This window comes from Schistocerca gregaria, chromosome 6 (assembly GCF_023897955.1).
Source record: "Schistocerca gregaria isolate iqSchGreg1 chromosome 6, iqSchGreg1.2, whole genome shotgun sequence".
In the NCBI taxonomy this organism is placed as follows: domain Eukaryota; kingdom Metazoa; phylum Arthropoda; class Insecta; order Orthoptera; family Acrididae; genus Schistocerca; species Schistocerca gregaria.
Genome location: NC_064925.1, coordinates 72153883 through 72181757, shown reverse-complemented (window position 1 = coordinate 72181757; position 27875 = coordinate 72153883). Strand labels below are relative to the sequence as shown.

The 27875-nt window shown below is 43.2% G+C and overlaps 1 protein-coding gene across 1 annotated transcript in view; it reads left to right on the top strand.

The window, feature by feature from the left end:
- The window catches only part of LOC126278512 (caseinolytic peptidase B protein homolog), a 72778-nt gene that overhangs the window by 33251 nt on the left and 11652 nt on the right, over window positions 1–27875 (top strand). The window contains exon 6 of the mRNA XM_049978677.1: window positions 5167–5345. Within this exon, the coding sequence (XP_049834634.1) occupies window positions 5167–5345 (179 nt within the window). The remainder of the gene's footprint in view (window positions 1–5166; window positions 5346–27875) is intronic.

The window sequence follows — 27875 nt, the reverse complement described above, 5'->3', positions numbered from 1 at the left end:
CTCCTCCCCGCTGTATCAAATGCAATGGTGACCATGCCAGCTCCTCCCAAGATTGTCCCATGTATTTCAATGACAGGGCTGTCTATGAGATCTGGGTGAAGAAAAAAATGCCTTACCTGATCATTTTTAATTGTCATCTAGTAGGAAAACCTGCATGCTACCATTTGGCACCTACAGTATTGTTATAGCTACATTTTGCTCCATGAAGGACATGGCCATGCAGACGTGACCTCAAATTTAGCACCACGGTTGTGAAATCGTCCAGCAGTGCAACAAGCCACCACTTTCACCTCTCGGGGTGAAGTCACCTGCTACTGAACAGGCTGGTAGAATAGACAGAAGGAGTACTCCCCTAAAGACTTCCTGCATCCCTCCAGCCAACAAACATCTGAGTCTTCCTCAGCAAACCAGAAAGGCTCCACGAAGCTAAACAAAGGTAAACGGTCTTCTCCTTCGCCAAGCCGGAGATCCTCCTCGACGGTATCGACACAATAAACCTCGCCCAGCTGACGTCCGTGTCACTGGTGTGCACCACCAACCGTTTTTCTGCTCTGGACTCCGCAAACTGACAGAAGAAGACTGTGACACTTCTGTAGACTTCATGCAGCAGGATTTTCCTGCCTCTGTGCCCTGTAGCAGCGAGTCTACGAAGGCTGGCACTTGACAGCTGCCAGGGTGATACCCCTTCATTTTTTCTTTGTCCTCACTCTCCTCCAATGGAATGTTCACCGTCTTCAAGCCAACAAAGAGGACTTAAGTCTGCTCTTAGAATCACAGTATCCACTTGTACTCTGCCTCTAGGAAACAAAATTGCGTCCTCACGACTGCTTTGAGCTCACACATTTCTTCCTTGTCTGCTTTGACCTTCCTCCAGAGGAACGCATTCCATATCATGAGGGTGTCATGCTGCTCATCCGGGATGACGTCCATTGTCAACCCATCTCCGTGACTACCCAGCTCGAACCTGCTGCTGCTGTCCGCATTTTTCCTCCTCACTTGACCTTTTGCCTTTGTACCGTTTACATCCCTCCGTCATTTGGTGTCACCAGGGCAGACTTACTCCATCTTATTGGGCAGCTCCCTCACCCCTCTACTGCTTGGTGACTTTAATGCGCACTATACCCTTTGGCAGTCTCCCAGAACTGGTCAGTGAGGTGCCCTCTTGGCTGACCTTCTCAATCAACTTAATGTCATCTGCCTTGACACGGAGCACACATGTTCCTTTCAGACTTCACTCACAGCTATTCCCATGTGGACCTATTCTTCTGCAATGCCCAGCTTGCCCATCATCTCAAATGGTCCATTCTCTCTGACGCATATGGCACTTGAGTGACCATTTCCCTTGTGCCATCCGATTGCTGACCCCTACCCCACCTACATGCTCACCTAAATGGCAGCTTTCTAAGGCCAACTAGAGGCTTTGTTTAGCATATAAGCTAACTGGATTTCACTCACTAGTTCTTTTAACAGTTCCACTTCCTCCTCCATCATGTGGACCAACATGCGATGGCTCTCTGGGATCAATGTCCATTTCCCAATTTCCATCCTGACAGTAGCAGATGATGTCATAGTGGAACCTATTGCTATCTCCAATGCCATGGGCTGCCATTTCATGGAGATTTCGAGCTCCTCTCATTATCACTCTGCCGTCCTCCAACAGAAATGAGCAGAGGTGGCTCAGTTGATACCCTTCTCTTCCCAGAATAGTGAGTGCTACAATGCCACCTTTACTATGAGGGAGCTAGATCGTGCTCTCGCCTCATCCCGATGTTCCGCACCAGGGTGAGATGATTTTCACATTCAGATGCTGCAGCACCTTTCTCTTGTGGGCAAGCACATTCCCCCTCCCCATATGTACAATGGCATCTGGGCAGAGGGCATGTTTCCCAGACACTGGCATGAGGCCACAGGCATACCCATAACTAAGCCCAGTAAGGACAAATGCCTTCCTTCTAGCTCCCATCCCATCTCTCTCACCAGCTGTGTTTGCAAGGTGGTGGAACGTATGATTCATGCCTGGCTGGTATAGTGGGTCACGTCTCGCAATTTACTAACTGTTGCACATTGTGGATTTAGAGTGCGCTTTTCTGCAGAAAACTGAACTGTTTATCGATTTGGAGAAAGCTTACAACACCTGCTAGAGGTCTGGTATTCTCTGAGCTGTCTACACCTGGGGCTTCCCTGGCTGCATGCCCCATTTCCTTCACCAATTTTTAAAAGGCTTTTTTTTCATGGTATATGTAGATTCTGCCTTGTCAGACACCATTATCTAGAAGAACAGTGTGCCTCAGGGCTCCATCGTGAGCAGCATCCTCTTTGCTATTACCATTAATCCTTCAGCGATGTCTCAATCCTCTTTACTCATGGAGCATCAACAGTGCCTTTTGTTTTTCTACTAACAAAACCATTTGTATGAATTTCTGGTGGCACAATTGGTTTCGCCCACCAGCTTTACATCTTTGATCTGTTGTGCTTCCATTTGTTGAAACTACAAAATTCCTGGGGCTCATGCTCAATAGGAAACTTTCTGGATGCTCCCATGTGTCTTACCTAGCAGCCTACCTTATATGCAAATCTTCAATGTCCTACGTGTCCTCTGTCCTCAGTTGTACTTCCTAGGGAGCAGATCAAACCAACCACCTCCATTTGTACCTGTCCCTTATGCGTTCAGAACTTGACTGTAGATATTTCATTTATGCATCAGCACATCCGTCCATGTTACACCGTCTCAGTACTATCCACCATTTAACCACTGCTGCCTTGAGAGTCTGTATGCAGAAGCTGGTGAACTACTGCTGTCCTACTGCCGTGACTTTCTCCTCATCAGATATGCATGCCATTTGTCTGCCATGCATGGCCACCCATTCTATGCCTCCCTCTTCGATGACCTCTTCGATTGGGCACATCTCTCTTCTCTGTTACCTTCTGTACTTCGCTTTTGGCTCTTGCTCCGGCAGCTTAACTTTTTGCCACCCGCCACTTTCCAGATTGGTGTGAACCCTTCACCACCTTAGCTTCATGTGGCGAGCCATGTTCACCTTGGCCTTCATTCACTTTTTGAGAACACTATTCCAGTCTCCCTCTATCACCTTCAGTTCCACAGACTTCACACAGAATTTCACGATAATACCTTCTTGTACACTGATGGCTCTCGGATTGACTGTGGTGCTGGGAGTGCCTTCATCATTGGTACTGATGCTTTTCGGTATTGGCTGCTGGAACATTGCTCAGTATTTACAGCTGAGCTCTTTGCCCTGTATCAGGCCATGCAGTACATAAGGCAACAAAGGCTTTTCCATTATGTCAACTGCTCCGACTCTCTCTGTGCCTATCAAAGCTTCTGTGTTCTGTACACTGTACATCCCTTACTGCGACATGCCCAGGAAAGCTGTCACTTGCTCACTCTTGGGGAGCCACTGTGATGTTTATGTGGGTTCCTGGTTATGTAGGTCTGACAGGAAACAAGGCCGCTGATGCTGCTGCCAGAGCTGCAGCCCTTGTACCTCAGCCCGCTAGCTCTTACATTCCCTCTGATCATCTCTGTGTTGCTGTCTGTCAGCAGACGGTGTCACTTTGGTATCACCAGTGGTCCTCCTTTCATGGGAACAAGTTCCAGATTATTAAGCCTCTCCCAGCGGCTTGGAAACCACCTCTCATTCCTCTTGCCACGCAGAGATCATTTTAGCTAGGGTGCTTATCAGGCAGTGTCTTTTTAGTCATCACCATCTGTTAAGTGGTCCTCCCCCATCACTTCGTGCTCATTGCCCTCAGCCTTTGACAGTCCACATTTCCTGACAGAATGCCCTTTTTCTTTTAACTGCTTATGTTCCCATTTGTATTTGCTGTCTAAGCTATCAGCTGCTTTAGCAAACAATGTGACAGCTGTTTCACTTTTTATCCATCGTAGCAATATGGCGAAGGACATTTAATCTCTAGTTCTTGACCTCCATTTCTCTATGGCATGTTTTATAGACCTTTCTCCACATTCATATTAGCTGTCTTCTCTTCTGTCGATGTAGATTAACGTGTAGTCATTTTTAACTCCTTTCTTTTTCTTCTACAGTTCTTACACAGGCTCATATGACCCTAGTTGTTTTTGCACCCTAAAACAAAACAAACAAGGTAAGTTTTTTGTTACTTACATCATGTATTTTCATATGATTGTTCAAATGGCTGTTTTTTATTGGCGCATCACCCTGGAATAGCTTTCAGATATCATAATAGCTACAGTAAATGAAATTTCAGTGTTTCATTGCAGGAAATGGGAGTATTAACTTCCAGAAAACGATAAAATGTATATTTTGAGCTTACGGTACATAAGTAAGGTAAAGCTGCAATCAGGCCAAAGTGATATACTAGGCATGGTTCTATTGAAGTCATTGGAGATGGAGCTCAAGCCCAGATTGTGTCAAGGATCAGAAAGGAAATCGACGATGCCATTGTAAGGGAACCATCCCAGCACTTACCTGGAGCAATGTTGGGAAATCACAGGAAACCTAAATGTGGATGTTTGGACACAGGTTTTAACTGTCATCATCTTGAACATGAGTCCATTGTGTAGGAGATTCTACAGTTTAATAGCATATACCCCCAAACCAAAACACAATTTAGTTTGGTACCTGTGTTGGAATGACACTTAGCCACCAATCCACACATTAGAACTAGGAAGAAGAAAATAAACAGTTAATGCAATGACTTAAATCATCAAAGCAGATTCATAGTGAAACCTGGAGAATTTATAGGGCTGTAAACATTTATTGTATCTTTATTGATGTGCGTTACCAAGTTCTCAATATAATGGACAAAAATGGATAAGATGTCTACAGGCTGTCACAATGAGAAATATATTATGATCTGATGGACTAACATGTTAATTGATGACATACATGTAAAACACTCAAGAATATTTTTGTTGGTTTCAGCTCACTGTCTTCATTGTGACTTTCTGTAGAATAATTTATCCATGAATCCTTTGTGTGCAGTTTTTCTGTGTAGTAGGAAAACAATAGTCATACCATTGTCAAGTACAACTGGGTATACACCATGTGCAGTGGTGCAGACTTAAATATCTCCAGATCAGATTCATTCACATATGACAAAAGTGTGTACATGTGTGTGGGGGTTCCAGGTGCAGACTTCTTAAATTTTGTACTATTGTCATTGCAGCTATTCGCCGGAAAGAGAATGGTTGGGCTGATGAAGAACATCCACTAGTGTTTCTCTTTCTTGGCTCCTCTGGAATTGGCAAAACTGAATTAGCCAAGCAGCTTGCAACATACTTGCATCGTGGGAAACCAGGAGGGTTTATTCGTCTAGATATGTCAGAGTATCAAGAAAAACATGAGGTTTGTACTTGCCCGAACACTTTGAAATCAAGCTGGTGCTTTTAGAAACTCATTTTCTCATACTGTTGACTTTTACTTTTGGTTCTATAAAGTGTATGTATGCAGAGCTAAAATAGTTTTTAACTAATTGTTATCCATAGGGAAGAAGTCTCAGAGAAAGATTAACCTCTAAAATAAATAGCACATTACCCCTGTTTTTTAACTGTATTATAAACTATAAATCTGATTTGAACAATGGGAAATCCAGTATGGAGTGGGACAATATTGTGAAAAGGAAAGTGGCTACTCACGATATAGGAGAAGTGCTGAGTCCCACATAGGCACAACAAAAAGACTGTCATAAATAATAGCTTTCGGCCAGTAAGGCCTTCGTCAGAATTAGACGCCAGACACACACCTACACACTCCTGCAAACGCAACTCACAAGCTCATGACTGCAGTCTCAGGCAACTGAGGCTACACTGTAGCAGCAGCACTGGTGCATGATGGGATTGGCTACTTGGCGGGGGTGAGGAGGAGGCTGGGGTTGGGAGGGGGAGGCGTAGTAGGGTAGGCATGGCGGACAGACAGACATGCTGTTTGGGAGCGCGGAGGGACAAGTTGGAAAAAAGAGCGTAGGCCAGCTATGTGCAGTCAGGAGGTTAGACGAAGGGAGCGGTGAGGTGGGGAGGGGAAGGGGAGGATACAGAAAAGGTGAGAAGTAAAAAGACTGTGTGCGATGGAGGAATGAGGGCTGCATAGTGCTGGAATGGGAACAGAGAAGAGGCTGGATGGGAGAGGACAATGACTAACGAAGGTTGAGGCCAGGAGGGTTACGGGAGTGTAGGATATATTGCAGGGAAAGTTCCCACCTGCATAGTTCAGAAAAGCTCATGTTGGTGGGAAGGATCCATATGGCACTGGCTGCGAAGCAGTCGTTGAAATGAAGGATGTCATGTTTGGCAGTGTGTTCAGCAACAGGGTGGTCCTCTTGTTTTGTGGCCACTGTTTGTTGGTGGTTGTTCATGCAGACAGACAGGTTGTTGGTTGTCATGCCCACATAGAATGCAGCACAGTGGTTGCACCTTAGCTTGTAGATCACATGACTGGTTTCACAGGTAGCCCTGCCTTTGATGGGGTAGGTGATGTTTGTGACCAGGCCAGAGTAGGTGGTGGTGCGACTGGTGGAGGGACAACAGGTTTTGGATCTAGATCTATTACAGGGGTATGAACTATGAGGTAAGGGGTTGGGAGCAGGGGTTGTGTAGGGATGGATGAGTATATTGTGTAGGTTTGGTGGACAGTGGATTACCACTGTGGGAGGGGTACGGCAAGTCTCCCCTAATCTGCCATTCTGGGTGACTTTCCCAAAATCTACCCATTTTCCTAGACCTCTCCAGTCCTTTTCCGTCTCCCTTCTTCCTTCCCATTGAACTCTTATGCGTGAAGAAGAAGCCACTTGCTCCAAAAGCGTGCCAGTCACAACAGTCTTTTATGTGTGTTCGCCTGCCGCTGGTTGGTAGATTTTGTATCTACCCAATTAAATAATTTCGTCAGTAATTGATTGTTTTAGTTCTTTTCTGAGCATCTTGATCCTCACTTGATGTCAATCGCCTCAGTGTCCACACAGATGGGCTCTCAGCAAAGCTGATTAGGATGCCTTTATGTCTGCCATTGCCCTTAGCACCCACCACATGAAGGTATAAGTGGGGCTGTTCAGAGAGCAACGACAGCCATTCTATCAGCAGCTGACTTAGCAATCTGCTATTTGTCAGGACTTTCCCATCAGGAGATAGTATCTTGGTGGTCCCCTGAAATCACTATGGCCATTACAGATTGCAGACAGGTGCTAAAATGCCATAAGTGACATCTGTCGATGGAGCAACTCATCGTCTTTTAAATGGCTGTGTGCCTGGGTCTGCCACCTCATAAAATGTCAAGAACTAAAATGCTGAGAACAGTATGCTGCTACTGCTGGGTGGTGTAGCCTTCTGTCCCAGGTTTGAGCAAAGGTTCAGTGCCTCTGTGGACACCAGTCCCTCACAGGTGTACCTGGTATCTGTCTGAATGGTGTTGTCTACACTGACCCAGGCCTGGTCACTGAACATTTTGCTTTGCATTATGTTTTTAGCCACTGAGCCTCTGTGTTTTGTTGGTGAGAAACTGTAATTGTCCTGGTACTGAAACTGGGGAACCCCACCACCTCCCTCCTTGAGATGGACAGTTATCACCCAATTAGTCTCACTGGTGTTCTCTGCAAGCTGCTCGAAATTGTGGTGAGCTGGCAGCCTTTTCGATACACTGATTCCATGAACATGTTGCTGATTTACCAGCACATCCTGTAATTGTTTGATAAACTAATCCCAGGAACTGATCACTCTGCCCCATTAGAACTCATGACTATGCTCCCTTCACCCTCACTTTGGGCTAATGTCTCTTTTTCACTTCCGCTCTAGAACAGTTCATCACTAACTGAGTTAGCATTGAAATGTACTGGCTTGATAGAGTTACCCTGAAGCTACCTTCAGTAAACAATGACAGTCTTAAAAATACTGTGTGTTCACTAACAAATTAATAAAACTGGAAATATGCTAACCCTCCTGTATTGCATACCTATTTCACTCCTTACCATCTTTTCAAAAAAATTTGTAAACGTGACCTGTGATGGAATAGAGACTCAAAAATCTGAGTAGGACTTGACTGCCTCTCAGTTTGGCTTTCATGAAGAATTATCCACAGAGAAAGCAATGAAAGACCTCACAAACAAGTCCTGGCGGAACTAAGCAAGAAAAATTATGCTATTGATTTATGCTATGACCTTGCCAAGTCTTTGACCATTTGGATCACAAAATTGTACTTGAGAGACTAAAGTGTTACAACATTAATGGCATCCATTTTACAAGGATGGAATCTTACCTCTATAGCAGAAACCAAAGGTCACACTCACAAACTGTGTTACACACATGGACTCGCCTCAAAATACAGGAATGTAACATGTAGAGACCCACAAGGTTTAGTAATGAGCCCACTATTGGTCTTATCTGATGTAGAGTTCACTTACATCAGATAAGAACTTCCAATGACTTTTTAGAATGGTTCAGAAACTGTGTTGTTTGCTGATGACACAAGCATACTATTAAAGGATCCAAACTCAACCTCACCAGGCGTGGCTGAGATAATAGACAGGCCTCAAAGTGAATGACAACAAACAGTAAAAAATTTATGGAACATAATTTCTGTCCATGCTTACCTTCAAGAGGCAAAATAGTTAATGCTGCCAATAGACACGCATAAAAGTATACGCAGTATCCTAGCCCCTGGAACTATTAGTAACATGAATGTGATTTTTGAAAAGCAATAATGAGACTTTAGCACCAGAAAAAAATAGACATTAATGATTGTACACTTAATGAAATGCCCTATGTAAAATCCTGGGCTTCCAGATGCATAACTAGGTAAACTGGAATCACCACATACATAAACTAATAAAGAAACTCAACCTAACATGTTTTGAAGTCTCTGTCATTTTGTTGACATAAGGACATGTTTGTTGGCTTAATTTGTACTTTCTTCTTCATTGTTGACTTGCTGAATAATATTTTGGGGCAGTGCACATAGAGTTAAAAAAGTATTTATTCAGCATAAACAAGCAGCAGACTGTTGTGCCCCCCCCCCCCCCCCCACTCCATGTAGGTCCGAGGGTTAGAATAGATCCGAGGTATTCCTGCCTGGCGTACGGGACGACTACAAGGAATTTCACATGTTTCAGTCTATATGTGATGGGCCCCTGTAGGGTTTGACCTCTATTCTTCAAAATTTCCCTGAAGACCGAGCCAATACCTTATAAGGTGCATCATGTCGATCGTGCATTGAGATCTTTAGCCCACATTCTCGTTGTCACATTGCAGTCCTGCTCATTCTCCATCTCTTAAGCTAGAACTCCTTCCTGCATGCACTATGCGTATGTCGACGATGGCCATGGAGTTCTTTGCACCTGATCTCCAGCACGGTAGCTAGCCCGTTGTGGTGGGGCCGCCATGTACCCTGTTCGTTGTGGCCCCCTGGGATCGCTCTGCAGATGCCTGCACTGTTAATTCCCCATGTATGCCAAGGGGTAGATGCCCATCCCCCTGGAGCATCGGGACTCCTGGCAATGGCCATCCTGCCAGTGGCCTTTGCTGCGGCTGGGTGGCACCTGTGGGGAGGGCCCATGGTCGGAGTGGGTGACATCAGGGCAGAAGCGTAGTCCATCTCTTGCTGGTGGTGAAACACCAGCAGTCTAAGTGATCACGAGCTCAGTCCAACGCACAGAAGTACGACCCCAAATTGTTCCCCTCCCTGGCCACACCATGGGAGGAACGTCAGGCCAAGGAGGGCAGCGGATCTTATTCACGCCGGTACCTTGTATGTTCGAGAGGTGATGGGGAATCTTTCATGATGATGAAGCCTCAGTTTTTTGTTGAGCATTTAGAGGACAAGTTCGGGGAAGTGGTGGGCTTGTTCAAAATGAGATCTGGGTCAGTCTTGATCAAAACAGCATCCTCTGCCCAGTCACTGGAGTTACTCACTTGTGACCATCTGGGGGATGTGTCTGTCATCATCATGCCCAATAAGAGCTTTAAAATGGTCCAGGGTATCATATTTCACAGAGATCTTCTTTTGCAGTCCGACGATGAGCTGCGTGCCAATTTAGAGCTGCAAGGTGTACATTTCACCTGTCTTGTCCACTGGGGTCTGAAGGATAGTGAGATTGCCACCTTGGCCTTTGAGGGTGACACATTGCCCAAGAAGGTCAAGGTGATGGTCTACCGCTGTGATGTAAAGCCCTACATCCTCCCTTCCCCCTTTAAGTGCTAGAAGTTCAGCCATATGTCTTCCCACTGTACTTTCAGAATCAAATGCCGAGATAGTTGACGCTCATCACATCCTAATACTCCATGTGCCCCACCTCCCATCTAAGTCAACTGCGGAGAGCATCATTTGCCTTGGTGGCTGCAGGATTCTCCAGAAAGAAAGGAAAATCATGGAGTACAAGACCCTGGACAGACTGACTTACACGGAGGCTAAGAGAAAATTTGAACGCCTGCATCCTGTGCCCAAGACATCTTATATCACTGCTACAACAGTTCTGGCACCATCAGCTCTGCCAACCCATGTCACCTCTCAGAGCCGGAAGACTACACCTGCCCCCTTGATGGTGGCGGCCATTTACCTCCCTATTGCTGCTGCACCACCTATTTCAGGAGCAACCGACCCCCTCCCCCACCAACCATCAGGGACATCTGTCCCCACTTCTAAGCTGGAGAAGCATAAGGCTTCTTCAGCTTCTTTTACTAGGAGGGGGTCCCTTGGGTTGGTCCCTTCCCAGATTTCTTGTAGTGGTAAAGACGACACCTGCCAGTGGCTGAAGAGCCCAAAAGCAGCTGGTCGTAGGGCTTCAGCCCATCCTCAGTCCCGGACACTGAGCCAGTGAAGTCCTCCCAGCGTGGGAAACCCAAGGAGCAGCAAGGGAAATCCAAAAAGAAAACCCCTAAGACAAAGGAAATTGAGGTGGCACCCACACCACCGCTACCTACAAGCTCTACGGCTGAGGATGGGGTGGCGATTTTGACATCTGCTGTGGACCTAGATCTCGCCAGACCCTCAGACACAATGGATGTAGACAGCTCAGGCAATAAATCAGTGGCAGCAAGTGACTCTGAGGCATAAACTGCCTCATTAACTGTTCCATACTTTCACAGTCTCATGATGTCATCCTCCAGTGGAATTGCGGCAGTTTTTTTTTTTTTTTTCCAGCTCCTGGCTGAGCTACGGCAACTGTTAAGCTTTACACCTGGTATCTGCATTGCCCTCCAGGAAACCTGGTTCCCAGCAATGCATACCCCTGCCCTCCGCAGCTATAAGGGATATTACAGGAACCGTAGTGACTATAATAGAGTGTCAGGTGAAGTTTGCTTTTATGTCCTAAACTCGGTCTGTAGTGAAAATGTGCCACTTCAAACCCCTCTTGAAGGTGTGGCTGTCAGAATAAGGACAACCCAGCAAATAACTGTCTGAAATGTATATCTTCCTCCAGATGGTGCAGTATCACTGAATGTATTAATGGCACTGATTGGTCAACTCCCTAAACGTTTCATACTTCTGGGAGATATTAATGCCCATAACCCCCTTGTGGGGTGGTACCATGCTTACTGGCTGAAGCAGAGATGTCGAAACTTTACTGTCGCAATTTGACCTCTGCCTCTTAAATACTGGGGCTGCCACACATTTCAGTGTGGCACATGGTAGTTACTCATCCAGTGATTTATCAATTTGCAGCCCAGGACTTTTCCCATTTATCCACTGGAGAGCACATGGCAACCTGTGTTTTAGGGACCATTTCCCCATCTCCCTGTCACTGCCCCGTCATCTGGCCTATGGATGCTTGCCCAGATGGGCTTTAAGCAATGCGGACTGGGAAACTTTCACCTCCGCTGTGAGTGCTGAATCCTCCCTCACAGTGTAACATCGATGTGATGGTTGAGTGAGCACAATTGCTTCTGTGGCAGAAAATGCGATCCCTCACTCTTCAGTGTGCCCGAGGCGTAAGGCGGTCCCTTGGTGGTAGCCAGAAGTTGCTGAAGCAATTAAGGAGCATCGGTGAGCTCTACAGCGGCATAAGCAGCACCCTTCCCTGGAGCACCTCATAGCCTTTAAATGGCTCTGTCCCCGTGTTCCCTCCCTTATCAAACAATGGAAGAAGGAGTGTTGCGAGAGATGATTCTCCACCATTGGGTGCCACACAGCACCTTTTCAAGTCTGGGCTAAGATCAGACGTCTTTTCAGCTACCAGGCCCCAACAGCTGTCCCCAGTGTTACCATAAATGGCAAGTTATGTACGGTCTTTTCTGAAAGTATTTGTATGGAAGTGAAACATGGATGATAAATAGTTTGGACAAGAAGAGAATAGAAGCTTTCGAAATGTGGTGCTACAGAAGAATGCTGAAGATTAGATGGGTAGATCACGTAACTAATGAGGAGGTATTGAATAGGATTGGGGAGAAGAGAAATTTGTGGCACAACTTGACCAGAAGAAGGGATCGGTTGGTAGGACATGTTCTGAGGCATCAAGGGATCACCAATTTAGTATTGGAGGGCAGTGTGGAGGGTAAAAATCATAGAGGGAGACCAAGAGATGAATACACTAAGCAGATTCAGAAGGATGTAGGTTTCAGTAGGTACTGGGAGATGAAGCAGCTTGCACAGGATAGAGTAGCATGGAGAGCTGCTTCAAACCAGTCTCAGGACTGAAGACCAAATGTACGGATGCAAACACGATTGCCGAGCACTTTGCTCAAACCTCTGTGTCGGAGAATTACCTCTCAGCCTTTTGCACACTCAAATGGAGGCTGGAAAGGAACGTCCTCTCATTCACTACATGCTGCAGAGAATCCTTTAATGCCCCATTTACAGAGTGGGAGCTCCTCAGTGCCCTTGCACATTGCCCCGATACAGCTCCTGTGCCTGATCGCATCCACAGCAGATGATTAAACATCTCTCATCTGATTACAAGCTACATCTTCTCGTCGTCTTCAACTGCCTCTGGCGTGATGGCGTCTTTCCATTGCAATGGCAGGAGAACACCATTGTTCCAGTGCTCAAACCCGGAAAAATCCCGCTTGATGTGGATAGCTATCGGCCCATCAGCCTCACCAATGCTCTTTTTTAAGTTGCTGGAACGTATGGTATGTCGGAAATTGGGTTGGGTCCTGGAGTCACGTGGTTTGCTGGCTTCATGTCAGGGCGGCTTCCGCCACGGTCGCTCTACCACTGATAATCTTGTGTCCATAGAGTTTGCCTTCCAAAGAGCCTTTTCCAGGCGGCAACACCTGATTTTAGTCTTTTTTTTTACTTACGTAAAGCATACGACATGACTTGGCGGCATCATATCCTTGCCACATTGTATGAGTGGGGTCTCTGGGGATCACTCCCGATTTTTATCCAAAACTTCCTGTCACTGCGTACTTTCTGTGTCCAAGTTGCTGACTCCCAAAGTTCCATCTATATCCAGGAGAATGGAGTCCTGCAGGGCTATGTATTGAGTGTCTGTATTTTTAGTGGCCATTAAATGTCTAGCAGCAGCCGACAGGCTCTCTTACCTTCCCTGTATGCATACGACTTCTGCATTTCGTACTGTTGCTCCAGTACTGTTGTTGCTGAGCGACACCTCGAGGGAGCCATCCAAAAGGTGCAGTCATGGGCTCTAGCCCACGGCTTCCAGTTTTCAGCTGCAAAGTCGTCTGCCATGCACTTCTGTCAGCGCCGTACCATTCATCCAGAACCCGCACTTTATCTTAATGATGGTCCACTCACTGTAGTGGAGACATATCAATTCCTAGGACTGGTTTTCGACGCTCAATTGACTTGGCTCCCTCACCTTCGTCAGCTTAAGCAGAAGTGCTGGCAGCACCTCAATGCCCTCCGTTGCGTAAGCAACACCAAGTGGGGTGCAGGTCACTGTACACTGCAGCAGCTCTACAGAGGCCTTGTCCAATCCTGAATTGACTATGGGAGTGTTGTTTATGGCTCGGCAGCACCTTCAGCATTGCATTTACTCGACCCTGTTCACCACTGTGGGGTCTGATTAGTGACAGGAGCTTTTAGGACAAGTCCAGTGATCAGGATACTGGTGGAGGCTGGTGTCCCTCCACTGCAGATCAGACATGCGCAGCTGCTCACCAGTTATGGAGCACACATTCAAAGTTCCCCTGAGCATCCGAATTACCATCTCCTTTTCCCAACGATTGCGGTTCACATGTGATCCCTTTTCTCCAAGTTGGAGTCCTTCCCTTTACCATCTTTACTTGTGGTCCGTTCACGTACGTCTCCATGGTCTACACCTCGGCTGTAGCTTTGTCTGGGCCTTTTGCATGGCCCTAAGGACTCTGTGAACCCTGCCGCTGTCCGCTGTCACTTCCTCTCGATTCTTGGCGTGTTCCGGGGCTCTGACGTGGTTTAAGTCAATGGCTCAATGGCTGATGGTCATGTAGGCTTCGCATATGTTCATGGTGGACATGTTGAGCAGCAGTCCTTCCACTGCAGAGCTGGCGGCCATATCTTGTGCTCTTGAGCACTTCTGCTCATGCCCTGGCGAGTTGTTTCTCCTGTGTACTGACACATTGTGCAGCCTACAAGCTATCGACCAGTGCTACCCTCGCCACCCTGTGGTAGCGTCCATTCAGGAGTCCATCTATGCCCTGGAACAGTCCCACTGTTCCATGGTGTTTGTGTGGACCCCAGGATATGTCAGAATCCCTGGCAACAAACTTGCCGACAGGCTGGCCGAACAGGCAATGTGGAAACCGCTTCTGGAGATAGGCCTCTCTGAAGCTGACCTACATTCTATCTTACACTGCAGGGTTTTCCAACTTTGGGAGACGGAATGGCACAACAGCATGCACAACAAACTGTGTGTCATTAAGGAAACTTTGAATGTGTGGAAGTCTTCCATGCATGCCTCTCGCAGGGAATCAGTTGTCCTCTGCCAGCTCCACAGTGTCCATACGTGGCTAATGCATGGTTACCTACTCCGTCTTGAGGACCCACCTCAGTGTTGCCGTGGCTCCCAAATGACAGTCGCCCACCTCTTGCCGGACTGCCCACTTTCAAGCGCTCTGCGGCAGACTTTTAACTTTCCCAGTACCCTGCCTTCGGTGTTGGGCCACGATGCCTCCACAGCAGCTTTAGTTTTACATTTTATCCATGAGAGTGGGTTTTATACTTCTATGTTGGTTTTAGCGCATGTCCTTTGTCCCTTCGTGTCCTCCACCCTAGTGCTTTTGAGGTGGAGGTTTTAATGTGTTGCAGAGTGGCTGGCTTCCCCTTTTTATTCTCATGGTTGGCCAGCCACTGTAATCTGCTTTCATGCTTTACTCTCTTCTGTTTCTAGTGTCTCTGTTGTTTTCTTGTCCTCTTTTATTCCTTTTAGTGTTTATTGCCTTCCCTTCGTTCTTGTGGCTTTTCCTTTCTTTCCGTTTTGTGTTATATGTTTCGTCTGTTTTATTCTCACACTTGTGCATTGTTTTATTAGGAACAAGGGACTGATGACCTCGTAGTTTGGTCCCTTCTCATGTCTTTAAACCAACCAACCAAACTGTTGCGTAATTCGATAGAATTTTATAGTTTTCTAAAGTGTATTTGCCTTTAGTTGGTTATTGTGTAAAGTAGTAGGTTGGTGTGTAAGTTCATAGAGTTTTTCTTTGGCACTTTGGTATTCCAGTTACTGTGGATTTATTTATCTATTGTCATTTACACAATCCCAGTACAAGACACAAAAATAACTTCCACATAGACTTTGCCTCCTTCTTCAACATACCCATTGGATTTATCTGCTCTACATAGAGCAAGAGACAGGAAATCCAAATAATTCAAAAGTTACCTCATTAGCCATTCTTTTTACAAATTGAATATGCAGATTCAAGAATTGAATATGCAGATTCAAGAATTGAAAAGTTCTGTTGCTGCGTGGCAAACAGCAGTATTAAGTGTAAAGCTGTGTGCCAAGTACCAATGTATTGTTAACAGAGTTCTGTACTTACAAATGAAGATAACTATTTTCTTTGAGAAATACCAATATAACCAAGGAAATATTAAGCTGAAACAACTACTACTTAATATAACTCAGTAATCTGCAGCTTGTTTTGAAATAATATCTTTCTGATTTTCTTGGTTAAATTTGGCAGACACAGGCATGAATAACATTGAGCAGTACAGTGACACTTTATTGCTATTCTAGTGTGCAGATCAAGTTCTTTTATCTGCATGTCTTCTGCTGGTGTCTACTTTGACTCGGTCCACATAACTGGAGTTTCTTCTTTATAGAATCTGCAGAATGTGAATCAATGATCACTACTAAGCTTATGTACATTTTATGTACATGCGGTTTTTGAAGCTTATTACTGGTACACTGATGTACACATCCCCAGGGTTTAGATTAATTTAGGCCATTCTTTCTGTGATTGGCAAATTTCATAAACATGAATATACTGTTCAGCTATAAAAGAGTGACTCTCGTGTCTCTTTTACCAACCAGCTTTATTTCATGGACAATCATCATTTATATCTCCTTATTGCAGCAAAACATTCAGAGTATACATGGATACTGTTTATGAGAGTTGCCAGACGCCGATAAATTTTTCACTGGACAAATTACCCAGGTATTGTGTACTTTGAAATCACAAGATGCAACATGAATGAGAATGGGTACTGATTTTCTGTTAGTTTGGAGGGGGGGGGGGGGGGCAGCATGAGTAGGGTATAGAACATGAAGACATTCTTATGCTACTCCCAACATAGTAATTTCTCATCAGTATGAACTGACAGTTATGAATTACTCATTCTATGGAGTGCACCCTGTTTGTTAATTGCATGTTCCATAGATCATTTGAACAATTCTCTTACTAAAATGATGTGGAGTGAGTCAGTTTACAGGATACGTATACATTACAAGTGTTAACATTAATGAACATAAAATGTTTTTGGTTTTAGTCATACAACTGTACGGAAAATCTAGGGTGGTGGTTTTGTTTTGTTTTTCCAGATTACCAATTTTCACCCATGGGTTAGGTGAAGATGCTCAGAAGAAATTAATTTAGGTTAGATTTAAAATTTGCTTTGTTATATGTCCAGCCTTTTATACTATTGGGTAAATGATGAAAACCTTTGTTCTTGCATATTGAACTTGTTTTTGAGACACTGGTGGCTAAAAATATGGGAAATTCAAAAACACAGCACATTGAAATACCAAAATAGTGTGTAGGAAAAGCTTTGGCATTCAAAACAGCTTCCAGTCATTTCAAAATGGATAAATACAGATCCTGTGTGGTTTTCAAGGGAATCTTATACCATTCTTCCTGTGAAATATTGCCAAGTTCAGGTAACAACAATGTAGGTGGATAGTGGTCATGACTGTTCTCTTCAGATTACACAGCAGATGCTCAATGATCTTGAGACCTGGTAACTGTGGTGTCCAGGGGAGATGTGACAGTTTGTCCTCATGCTCACAACCCAGTCCTGGATGATGTGAGCTGTGTGAAGTGGGGTCCTGTCATCTTGAAAAATAGCATCAAATAGCATCACCATTGGAGAACAAACATTCCACAGTGGTACAGACCTGATCAGAAAAAATGATCACAAAATATTTGCTAGTTATCCAATCTTGCAGAGTAACCACGGTCCCATGAAATACCATGATACGGCTGCCCAATCATCAACCAGACCCCCAGCTTGTTTCACTGCTCGCAGCAAGCAGTTTGCTTCATAAGCTTGGAACAGTGTACATCAGATGTAAACTCGGCCACAGTTGGAAACAGTGTGAAACAAGACTCATCCAGGTTTTAAGGTCTTGGCACGAATTGCCCTATCACGGGCATTTGCATCACTGATCTATGGTTTCGGAATTCCAGATCGCCCTGCAATCCTCAGCTTATAGAGCTCCCTTTGTGTTGTTGTGGTACTGACCATTTTCACAAGTACAACATTCATTTCTGCGGTGACTTTTATAGCTGTCATCATGTTATTTTTGATCACAATGTTGTTAAATGACTGCCTGTCATGAGTAGTCAAAACACACTTTCATCCACTTTGTGACTTAGTGGAGCATGTTTTTCCACTTTCCTGGTATAAATCTCCAATATGTTGCATCTAGAAACACGTACATCTCGCCTACCGTAGTTATGGAAGCACCCACCATACAAGCACCAACAATTTGCCCAAGTTCGGCTTCAGTTAGCTGCGAGATTATGCACTCAGAACTACACCAAACAATGTTGAGAGTACGGCTGTCACTTGCTGTGTATTGAGGTCATTATGCAGGTTCCATTTGTAGTCATATACAATAATACAAAATGGTGGCATTGTCTATCATGTATATTTTTGTTCCAGAATGCATTTTGTGTAATGTTTCCATATTTTTGTTCAACCCCTGTATATGTATTGTGATGGTGCAGTTAAAATGTGTAACTCCCTGTAAACTGACCTGTCCGTTTTTTGCCATTTGCTTTCCTCCTCTGTTACATACAATGCACTTAGCTTTTCACTCTTATTAACTTGTGTAGAATATTTTAGCAGTAATCTGTGTCTTGCATATTACCCTCTCTTCCACCTTTAAGCTGTCAGGTTTTCAAATCTCATCCAGTGCAGTCTCCAACAATCACTCTTTCCTTCACATCCCGTCCGATAAGTCTCACCTGACCCAGGGTTCTTGGTCTCTTCCATCTCTACCCCTTTTCCTAAAGTTCTACAATTCCTTTCCCTCCAGTCCTCATTCCCCTTCAACCATTCCAGGAGGAGGAGTCACTGATTCCAGAAGCTTGCACAACTAAAACCTTTCTTAAAGAAGAAAAAAGAAAAAAAAGTGTGTTCTCTGCTTGGGGAGAGTATTTTTTTATCCATCCAATTACGTTGTATTGTGAAAAACTGATTATTTTTGTTTTTATAACTCGTTGAAAGAATACCTACACGATGAACGTAGGTCAACACCACATACTATTCTTGCTATTCAGTTGTGCACAGTTAGTACCTTCTTGTAAATGATAAGTTACTCCAGAAAATCATTCCATTCGACATCAGACAGTGGAAATATGCTGATTATCTCAGGAGGTTCATTCTTTTGTATCTAAGACTAAGAATTATGTGAAGAACAAAAGTACACTAGACTCTTGCTAATTCAGACATTCTTGGCACATGTGGGTGCCTGATTAGCGGAAGTAGTGGATTATTGAGTGTCTGAAATTTATTTTATTCATTTATTTTGAAAACATAGGGGATATATTCTACTGTACTTTGTTAAACTGAAGGACACAATTTTAAAATGTAGAGGATATACTTTATCAAATCCAAAAATACATTAATTTTCAAAGAAAACTTAGTCCTTGAGTGTATGCAGCCGTATCACTCACAATGAAACATGTCCGTAATTTTTAACTCAGGGTGTATACGACCTGGGACAACTGGGAGATACGGGAAAAACCCAGGAATTTTTTCATCTGGTAGAAAACCGGGAAAAACCCTGGAATTTTTTAGAATTCCAGGAACTTTTCATTGTTTTAGTTTTCTGTTAAATTTTTGTAATTTTGACTGGTAAGAACTGATACTCTAACAAAGGATATTACTGTATCCTGCTACTGCAGTATAACACTTCAACACTAAAACATAAACAAGAGAAAAAACCAAAAATAACTAAATTGCAAAGGAAATGCACCATATACACGACACGCAGTGCTCATGCTAGCATGTGCCAACAGCAAAATGTGTCTAAGGCTTTAGGAAGACTATGAAGTGCTTTATAACAACAAATTGCCTCCAGTGAGTGTGAAGACATAACTATTTACATTAGATTCATTTTAGCAGTTACGAGTGAGCGCATGCGCAGTTGAGTCACATTTGAGTAGTAGATTCTCCCACTTCTGACTACAGAAATGTGGCTGTTGGCTGTGCAAGCAGCTAGATGCTACCGGGAAAAGGGGATGCCAAGTTCATATTCTTGAGGGGAAGAAACCTTGTTTCACAAAGCGCTTAGCTGTCTGTCCACATGAACGGCCACCAACAAACTGTGGTCAAAAAACAAGTGGACCACCCTGTTGCTGAACACGCTGCCAAACTTGAAATCCCTCATCTCAATGACTGCTTCACAGCCTGTGCCATGTGGATCCTTCCCAGCAACATGAGCTTTTCTGACTTGCGCTGGTGGGAACTTTCCCTTAAATACATCCTACGTTCCCGAGACCCTCCTGGCCTCAACCTTCGTTAGTCACTGTCCTGACCCATCCAGCCCCCCTCCCTGTTCCCATTCGAGCACTACACAGCCATCATTTCACCGCTACACCCAGTCTTTTTATTTCTCACCTTACCCCCCACCCCCCTCAACATCTTCTGTCCTGCCCTCCGTCTAAACTGCAACACTTCACTGTCCGTCACTCTCACCGTACTATCCCTCCCCCTCCCCGCCCCAGCCTCCTCCTTACCCCCACCCATTCGCCACTCCCATCATGCACTGGTGCTGCTGCTCGCATTGTGGTTTCAGCTCTCTCAGACTGCAGACGTGTGTGTGTGTGTGTGTGTGTGTGTGTGTGTGTGTGTGTGTGTGTGTGTGTGTGTGTGTGTGTGTGTGTGTGTGTTTTATCCTATACTTGATTTAATGTCACACGAAACAGAAGTTATTGGCTATTAGGCAATAAGAGGTGTGAATTTTCTGAAGAGTTCTTGTTCTCCCAATTACAAATAATCCTATTCGCTAGTAATTGTGATACACTTTTTTTTAAAAAAAAAGATGGGCATTCTGTCAAACCAGCTGACTGGGAGCAGGAGAGGCACCAAAGGACATTTCAATTACCACTGTCCTGAATATATTTTGAATGCATCCATTACAAAATATATATGTTTCAATGTCACAGACCGAAATACAGTGACATGTGATAGAAGAATGCTGTATGACGAGGTGTGGCAATGCACTTTGGCACACTTAAGACCAAACAACATGTCTTACATTTCCTCGGACACCTATGTTTTACGTTTCAGACTTTTTAGAAATAACTGCGCCAGAAAATGAACATATTTTTGGAAATTCGATTTTTTTTAGTATTGACCCAGTTAGCAAATACCATAGACCCGGGGCTTATGCACACAGCAGTCTGAGTTATAGTGCGTAGTCTCTACATGACCCGTGTTTACATTCAGTGATTTTGCTGTTTCTCATTCGTTTACTCTCACGTCAAATGAAAATGTGGCCGGGATCTATCAAGTGAATTAAAACACATTCACATAATTACGGAAGGCTAAAATATGTTATTAGTTTCAGATTTTATTTTATTTCTACCTTTCTGACAGTTAAGCATTAATCACCTTGCAGAACCATGAAGTTATTTTTGTCTGCTTGCAGGCAGTCAGCATATTTGAAACGAAATGTTTTATTTCACAGTACTGGCTAGTTTCAACCGTTTGCTGTTTTCATCTTCTAGCACATATGGCATTATGCCATAATAAAGAACCAAACATGATATAATACAGTACTGGTGCACCAAGAAAATTTACATCCTGAAAACCACACTGAAAAGCTTAATACCAGGTCAAGGTTTACTTCATTGGGAATCTGGACATAGGAATGTGCACTTGAAGTGTGCATTTTAAATGTGCACATTTTAGTATGGTTCACAAAATTCCGATGCTCTTGGAATATACTCTGATGTCTTGTTTCTTTTATGACATAATGTGTGCTCTTTGAATGTTTCACACATACGTACATACGGGCTTCCTACATCATGGTAGCTGTGTAAGTGCACTGTCGCCTGTTATCTGCGCTCTCTGGCAACTGCTGAAACTAACCTATTTCTAACAGGTCGTGGGAAGATATTGCGAATGATGGTTTGAAAAGCATTACTTACAATGTAAGTGTCCTTTTACGTAAGTCGAACTATGTGTGAGAATGTTACCATGACTTTCTTAAATCACAGAGCATTTGACTCTCATTTAAAAATCAACTCTTTGATGATGAACCATTTAGAAGATTTTCGAACCCTGAAGATCAGACATTTATGTCATTATGAAAAATTTTACAGGTACATTTGTGTGATATATCTTAAAGTGTAACATGCGCAAAAAAAGATTGACATTATATGTGAAAGCTTAGCTTCTCTTACAGCTTACGAACCTTAGAGACCAATATTATATGTGATATCTTTGCTTTTCTTGTAGCAACATTATGTATATTAATTTAAACTATTAACTTTCCCTGTTTGTGTGTTCGTACTACTCAACAGTGGTGTTGCTGTTGGCTGACTACATCACTTGTCCTGTGCTCAGAATATCCACTGTCATCGGCTGGCGAGATCACGTGACATGAGCTATGACTGGCTTACAAAAGTGCGTCACAATCTCGATTTCAATGATTTAAAAAGTAACATGCGGTGTTTGGTGGAATTACAACACACTTTCGTAATACGCAGCATACATGTTGCTGCACATCCAAGATATTTCCAAAACGTGTCTTTTACCCTGAGTTTCGTTTTGTAAAGTGCCGGGAAATCCAACACCCATGTATAAAACCATAACCATTCAAAGGATTGATAAGTTTTGCAGTTCCAATGAAAAATATTCTGTCACTTAACATGGAAAAAGTGTGTTTTCACCTGGGAGAAAGTGTATTTTTAACTGGGAAAAATCTGGGATTTTTTTTCCTTGTCCATGTATACACCCTGCAACTCTCGCAATGATGGTACGTGATGGTGACATGCTTTATCACACAACCGCTTTACAAGTATTACATCAGTACTGCATGTATCTGGTTGTTGCATAATGTACTCCAGGAAGACCTCGGGAGCTTCGGCACCAGCAGTGTGCAAAATCTTCATGCTCTCTCCTCCTGTGTCCTGGTCTTCATCACTTTCATTGTTACTTTCTTGTACGCTTTTGATTATTTCTTCATCTGTTGTAGTTTGGTCCATGACACAGTTTTCCTCATTTAGCCACTTAGTATCATCATCATCATCGTCATCATCGTCATCATCATCATCATCATCATCGTCATCATCATCATAATCATCGTCATCATCATCATCATCATCGTCATCATCATCATCATCAATTTATTTTCCTCCTGGAAGGTTGTGTAATGTGTCAGTGTACAAAGTTATTGATAATTTTGAATTGACTGGCTCATCGCTGTCACTTAGTGCTGGATCCAACTCGGCATCAATGGATGACCACAATTTTCTCCAGCTCTTCATTGGATAGCTTTCAGTGGAAGTAGTTTCTTCTTTAGCTCTTTTCTCACTGCAGGTACAAATGTTTCATGGAACCACTGAGAGAATATTTGTCTGTCCACCCACACTTTCTTCTGAGCGCATTACTGCACTGGTTGAGTACTTATGTCATTGTGTTGAAAACAACGTGGATGTTGGGATTTTCCAATCACCATAAGCAGTAGTTTATGACTCCCATTTTCATTACAACATGTCATTAATGTTATGCACTGTTTCTGTTGCTTGTAGCCACTAGCTTACTTCTCGTTCTTGGCAGCTAATGTTTTTGAAGGAAGCATCTTGTAAAAGAGTCCTTTTTCATCAGCATTATACAAGGCATCAGCAGTTAAATCTTATTCCTGTATTATCTTCCATATCTTGCTTACAAACTCATCAGCATCCTTATCGTTAGCTTAGTGACTTACCCTGGTGACCTGTCAGCTGTCGAATGCCATGTTTTTTTGTTTTTTTTTTTTCTTTTCTTTTTAGTTTGATAGCCAGCCTTCGCTCGCTGTAAACAAATTACTACTGCCAAGTTGTTTGTTAAATGCAGCTGCTTTTTTCCTTTATAATCATGCCATGGACTGGAATTCCTTTACTGCGTTGTTGAATGAACCATCTGTAAAACAGTTGAATGAACCATATGTAAAACAGCTACATCCAGTTCTTCATTCTCACTCTTTCACATAACCTTTAATTTTCCCAACTCGCTATCCATTTGTCTGGAGTACTGTCGAATAACATCTTTCTTTTTGATGTCATAAATAGTTGCTTGTCCAACATTGAACTCAGCAGCAATGGCTACCTGTGAAGAACCTCAATTTAACTTATCTAAAATTTCGAGTTTCTGCTTGAGGTCTAGTGTAACGTGTTTCCTTTTAGAAGACATGATTCCAAACTGTAAAGAAAGCTAAAATACAGTATATAAAGCATTGCTTAACTGAGTATTGTTCCACACGATAATTCATTGAATATGTGTTTTTGGATGTGCGCCGGGTTACTGAGAGGCCAGACTACTGAGGGCCGGATTAGTGAGAGTCTAGTGTAACTGAATTTAGTCTTTTGAAGGGCTCAGTAATAGTCTTCTTCCAGTTCATTTTCATCACCGTGTACACCCAGAAATGTGGAGCATTCTGCCCTGCTTACTGACTTCTGTTCATATGGTATATAAGTTGTCAGTATGACTCTGTTTGTTGTACAAAACTGAGTATAGTGTTTTGTCGAAATTTAGGATTTTCAGAGAACACATAATAATTCTTTGAAAAACACCATGTATGTACAAATCTGATGATTACTGAATATTTATTTTCCTCTTTGTAGAAGTGCATTTATAGAAACATTTTAAAAATGTGTTGAATGTTAATCCATTCTGAATTATAGAATGAAACAGACTTACCAGTGCTTCTCAAACTTCTTTGTTGGTGGCTACATTTGTACTGGAGTATTTCTTTGTGCCCCATCCCCCACTAAGTGTTACATATTTAATAAGTGCCAACAGCACATGAAAACCACCAGTGTACTACTTGCCACTCGTATTTTTGTGCATAACCACTGTGCTGGAACCCCAGTTGAGTGAATTCTGATGTGCATAAAATATTTGAGAAAAAGTACTTGATCTAGGTAAATATATAATTAATTTTAATTTTGGGGCCACAAACATATGTTGGCAAATGGCAGAGGTAGGTCCTGTTTAAATATGACAGTACCGTAAATTCTGTCTAAACAGCAAGCCAAAAACTTCAAAAGTTTTTCTCTTAGTAACTCAATTTAGTTATCTGATTCACAAGACAATTTTATATATTCTTCCTGAGATTTTAGAAAGAAATGTTTCACATGTTTCAAATCGAAATCAAACTTACTATCAACGGTGTCTGCATGTGAAAAAATTTCAGGCGAGATAGTTTTCACCTGTCCTTCTAAATGTTTAATTTCTTTATGAAAGCCTGTATTTTATGTTTCACTGTAAAGATATTCATGTTCTTCCCTGGAGAGACATATTTAGCTTGTATTTTTCAAATATATCAGACAGCATAAGTGGAGTGTCCAATTTGCTTTGCAGAAGAAAGAGTTGTTTCACAGTTTGTACACATATCAGCCATGACACTTCTCTATGCAGGAAAAGTGTGCTGAAACTCAATTCCATTTTACTGCATAAATTTGTAAAGAGATAATTCAGTTGTGTGACTTTTAATCAGACTGGTGGCTTATATTTTATAATACAAATTCAGATCTGCAGAAATTGCCTTAGCCACTATACTTTCATTGTACCAGGTTGAAATTCATTGGGAGAGTCCTTAGAATATGTAGTCCATCAACAAAGGAGGTGGCTTACAAAACACTCGTTCGAACTATACTTGAGTATTGCTCATCAGTGTGGGATCCGTACCAGATCGGGTTGATGGAGGAGATAGAGATGATCCAAAGAAGAGCGGTGCATTTCGTCACGGGCTTATTTGGTAACCGTGATAGCGTTACAGAGATGTTTAACAAACTCAAGTGGTAGACTCTGCATCACAGTGTAGCTTGCTCGCCAGGTTTCAAGAGGGTGCGTTTCTGGATGAGGTATCGATTATATTGCTTCCCCCTAGTTATGCCTCCCGAAGAGACCACAAATGTAAAATTAGAGAGATTAGAGTGCGCACGGAGGCTTTCAGACAGTCGTTCTTCCCGCGAACCATACGCGACTGGAACAGGAAAGGGAGGTAATGATAGTGGCACGTAAAGTGCCCTCCGCCACACACCGTTGGGTGGCTTGTGGAGCATAAATGTAGATGTCGATAGATGATGAGTCATACAATAGTTAAGATTAGTGGGACCATTGTTTGCAGATTTAACCTCAACACGAAATCCAGCTATTCTTCGTATTGTTGATGCTGCTCAATTGGTACATACCCCAATGATTTTACTCCATTCCAAGCACATTTCACCTGAGAACTCATTCACTTTTCGAAAAACCTAATCAGCTTTAACATATCCTATTAATACGGGAAAAAAGAAAATCGAAGTTGCTCACACTGGCCATTGTTAGTTTCCAAAATATTTCTGTCATTTGACAGACACTTTCTTGTTTGCATGCAAATTTTTGGCCCAGAATAGTTCATTAATTCATTTTTTTGTAGCTAACGGTGACAGAAGATCTTTGTCTACAGTATATGATTGCTTAGCCTTTTGTGGTTCTTATAGCCCAAAGTATTTGATTCAGTAGACTTTTTAAATTTTCCATTATTTCAATAGTCATTCAAAAAACTTAAGATTTATTGGAAGAGCAACCATGTTGTGAAAGTTAATGTCATTTCTGTTGTGCAGATTTCAAGATTCCACTCACTAGGCATTCATCACAAATACAGATTTGTCTTCAGTATCTGCAGAAATGAAAGTAAATCCATGTTACACCAATATTTCACAAAATTTTCACATTTTTGTGTGCAAAAGAACAATGTTTATGGTTTTAAACATTCCATTTCCATTGACAGTCAAAAATTACACTCGTGTTCAGAAGAAAACAGAACACCTTGAATGCGTAGCGATAGAACAGTCATATTCATAGGACATGTACATTAGTATGTTCTGCAGAAATGATTAGCATTTGTCACCTTGGTTCAGCATGTGTCCTATTGCCTAGTAGGTGCAATATCCGCTATGGGCTCCGACACCTTGTTCCTTTTGTGATGGCATTGATGTGAGGAGGTATGAATGGCATCCTGTGGTATCCATCCATGCTGCATTCACGTGGTTCCAAAGTTCATCTGTGGTGGTTGGCTTTGGATCACAGCGCTGCATCTGTCATTTCACCATACCCCACACATTTTCAATTGGTGACAAGTCTGATGATCAGGCAGGCCAGGGCAAAAGACCGGCATCATGTGACACCAAGAAGGCACATGTTTGTGCAGCAGCATGTGATTGTACATTGCCCTGCTGAAAAGTGGCATCTGGAGTGTTGTGCAAAAAGGGTATGGCTACGGGACGCAGGATGTCATTCATGTAGGTTGCACTGGTTGCAGTGCACCAGACGCATACCAACTGTGATTTGTGGTTGTACCCAATAACATCCCACACCATAAGGCCTTGAGTTGGTACTGCATGACTTGTGCCAATACTGTCAGTGCGATGACGCTCACCCTGTCTGTGACAAACCAAACTGTGACCATCATTTTCAAACAAGCAGAACCTGGATTCAGCCGAAAACACTATCTAATGCTATTCCTGGTCCCAGTGACACTGTTTCATCCACTATTGTTGTCTAGCACATTTCTGCAGATTTGTCAAAGGTAGGCAGAGAAGTGGACAACTTGCACATAACCCATGCCATAATTAATGGCGGTGGTCGGTCCCTCCTAATAGCGTATGATGTGTTAAACTGTTCCACTGTTGCACCAGAGCTGAGGAGAAGGCAGACCTGTCCTGCAGTGCCATTCAGATGAGGTGTCGATGTACTCGGGGTGGTCTGGGTGTTGTACCCCAACCCATGTTATCGTGTTCTTTGGCCTTCCAAGAACGATATTGCACATAGCCATTGCACTGCCAAAACAGTTCAACCCACATGAGCAGAAATTTCCCAGATGGATGCACCACATTCTTTCATGCCAACAATGCGCCCTCTTTCAAACTCACTGATTTAATGGTATGGTTCACTCATATAGCTGCGAGGTATCCTGCACATCTGCTCAAGTCACACTGTTCAGTTGATAGTGACAACAAGAGCCACAGGCACATATTACCATTAGGTGCTGTTGCACCAAGACATCAATGAACTTGAACCCGCAGGCCAACGTGT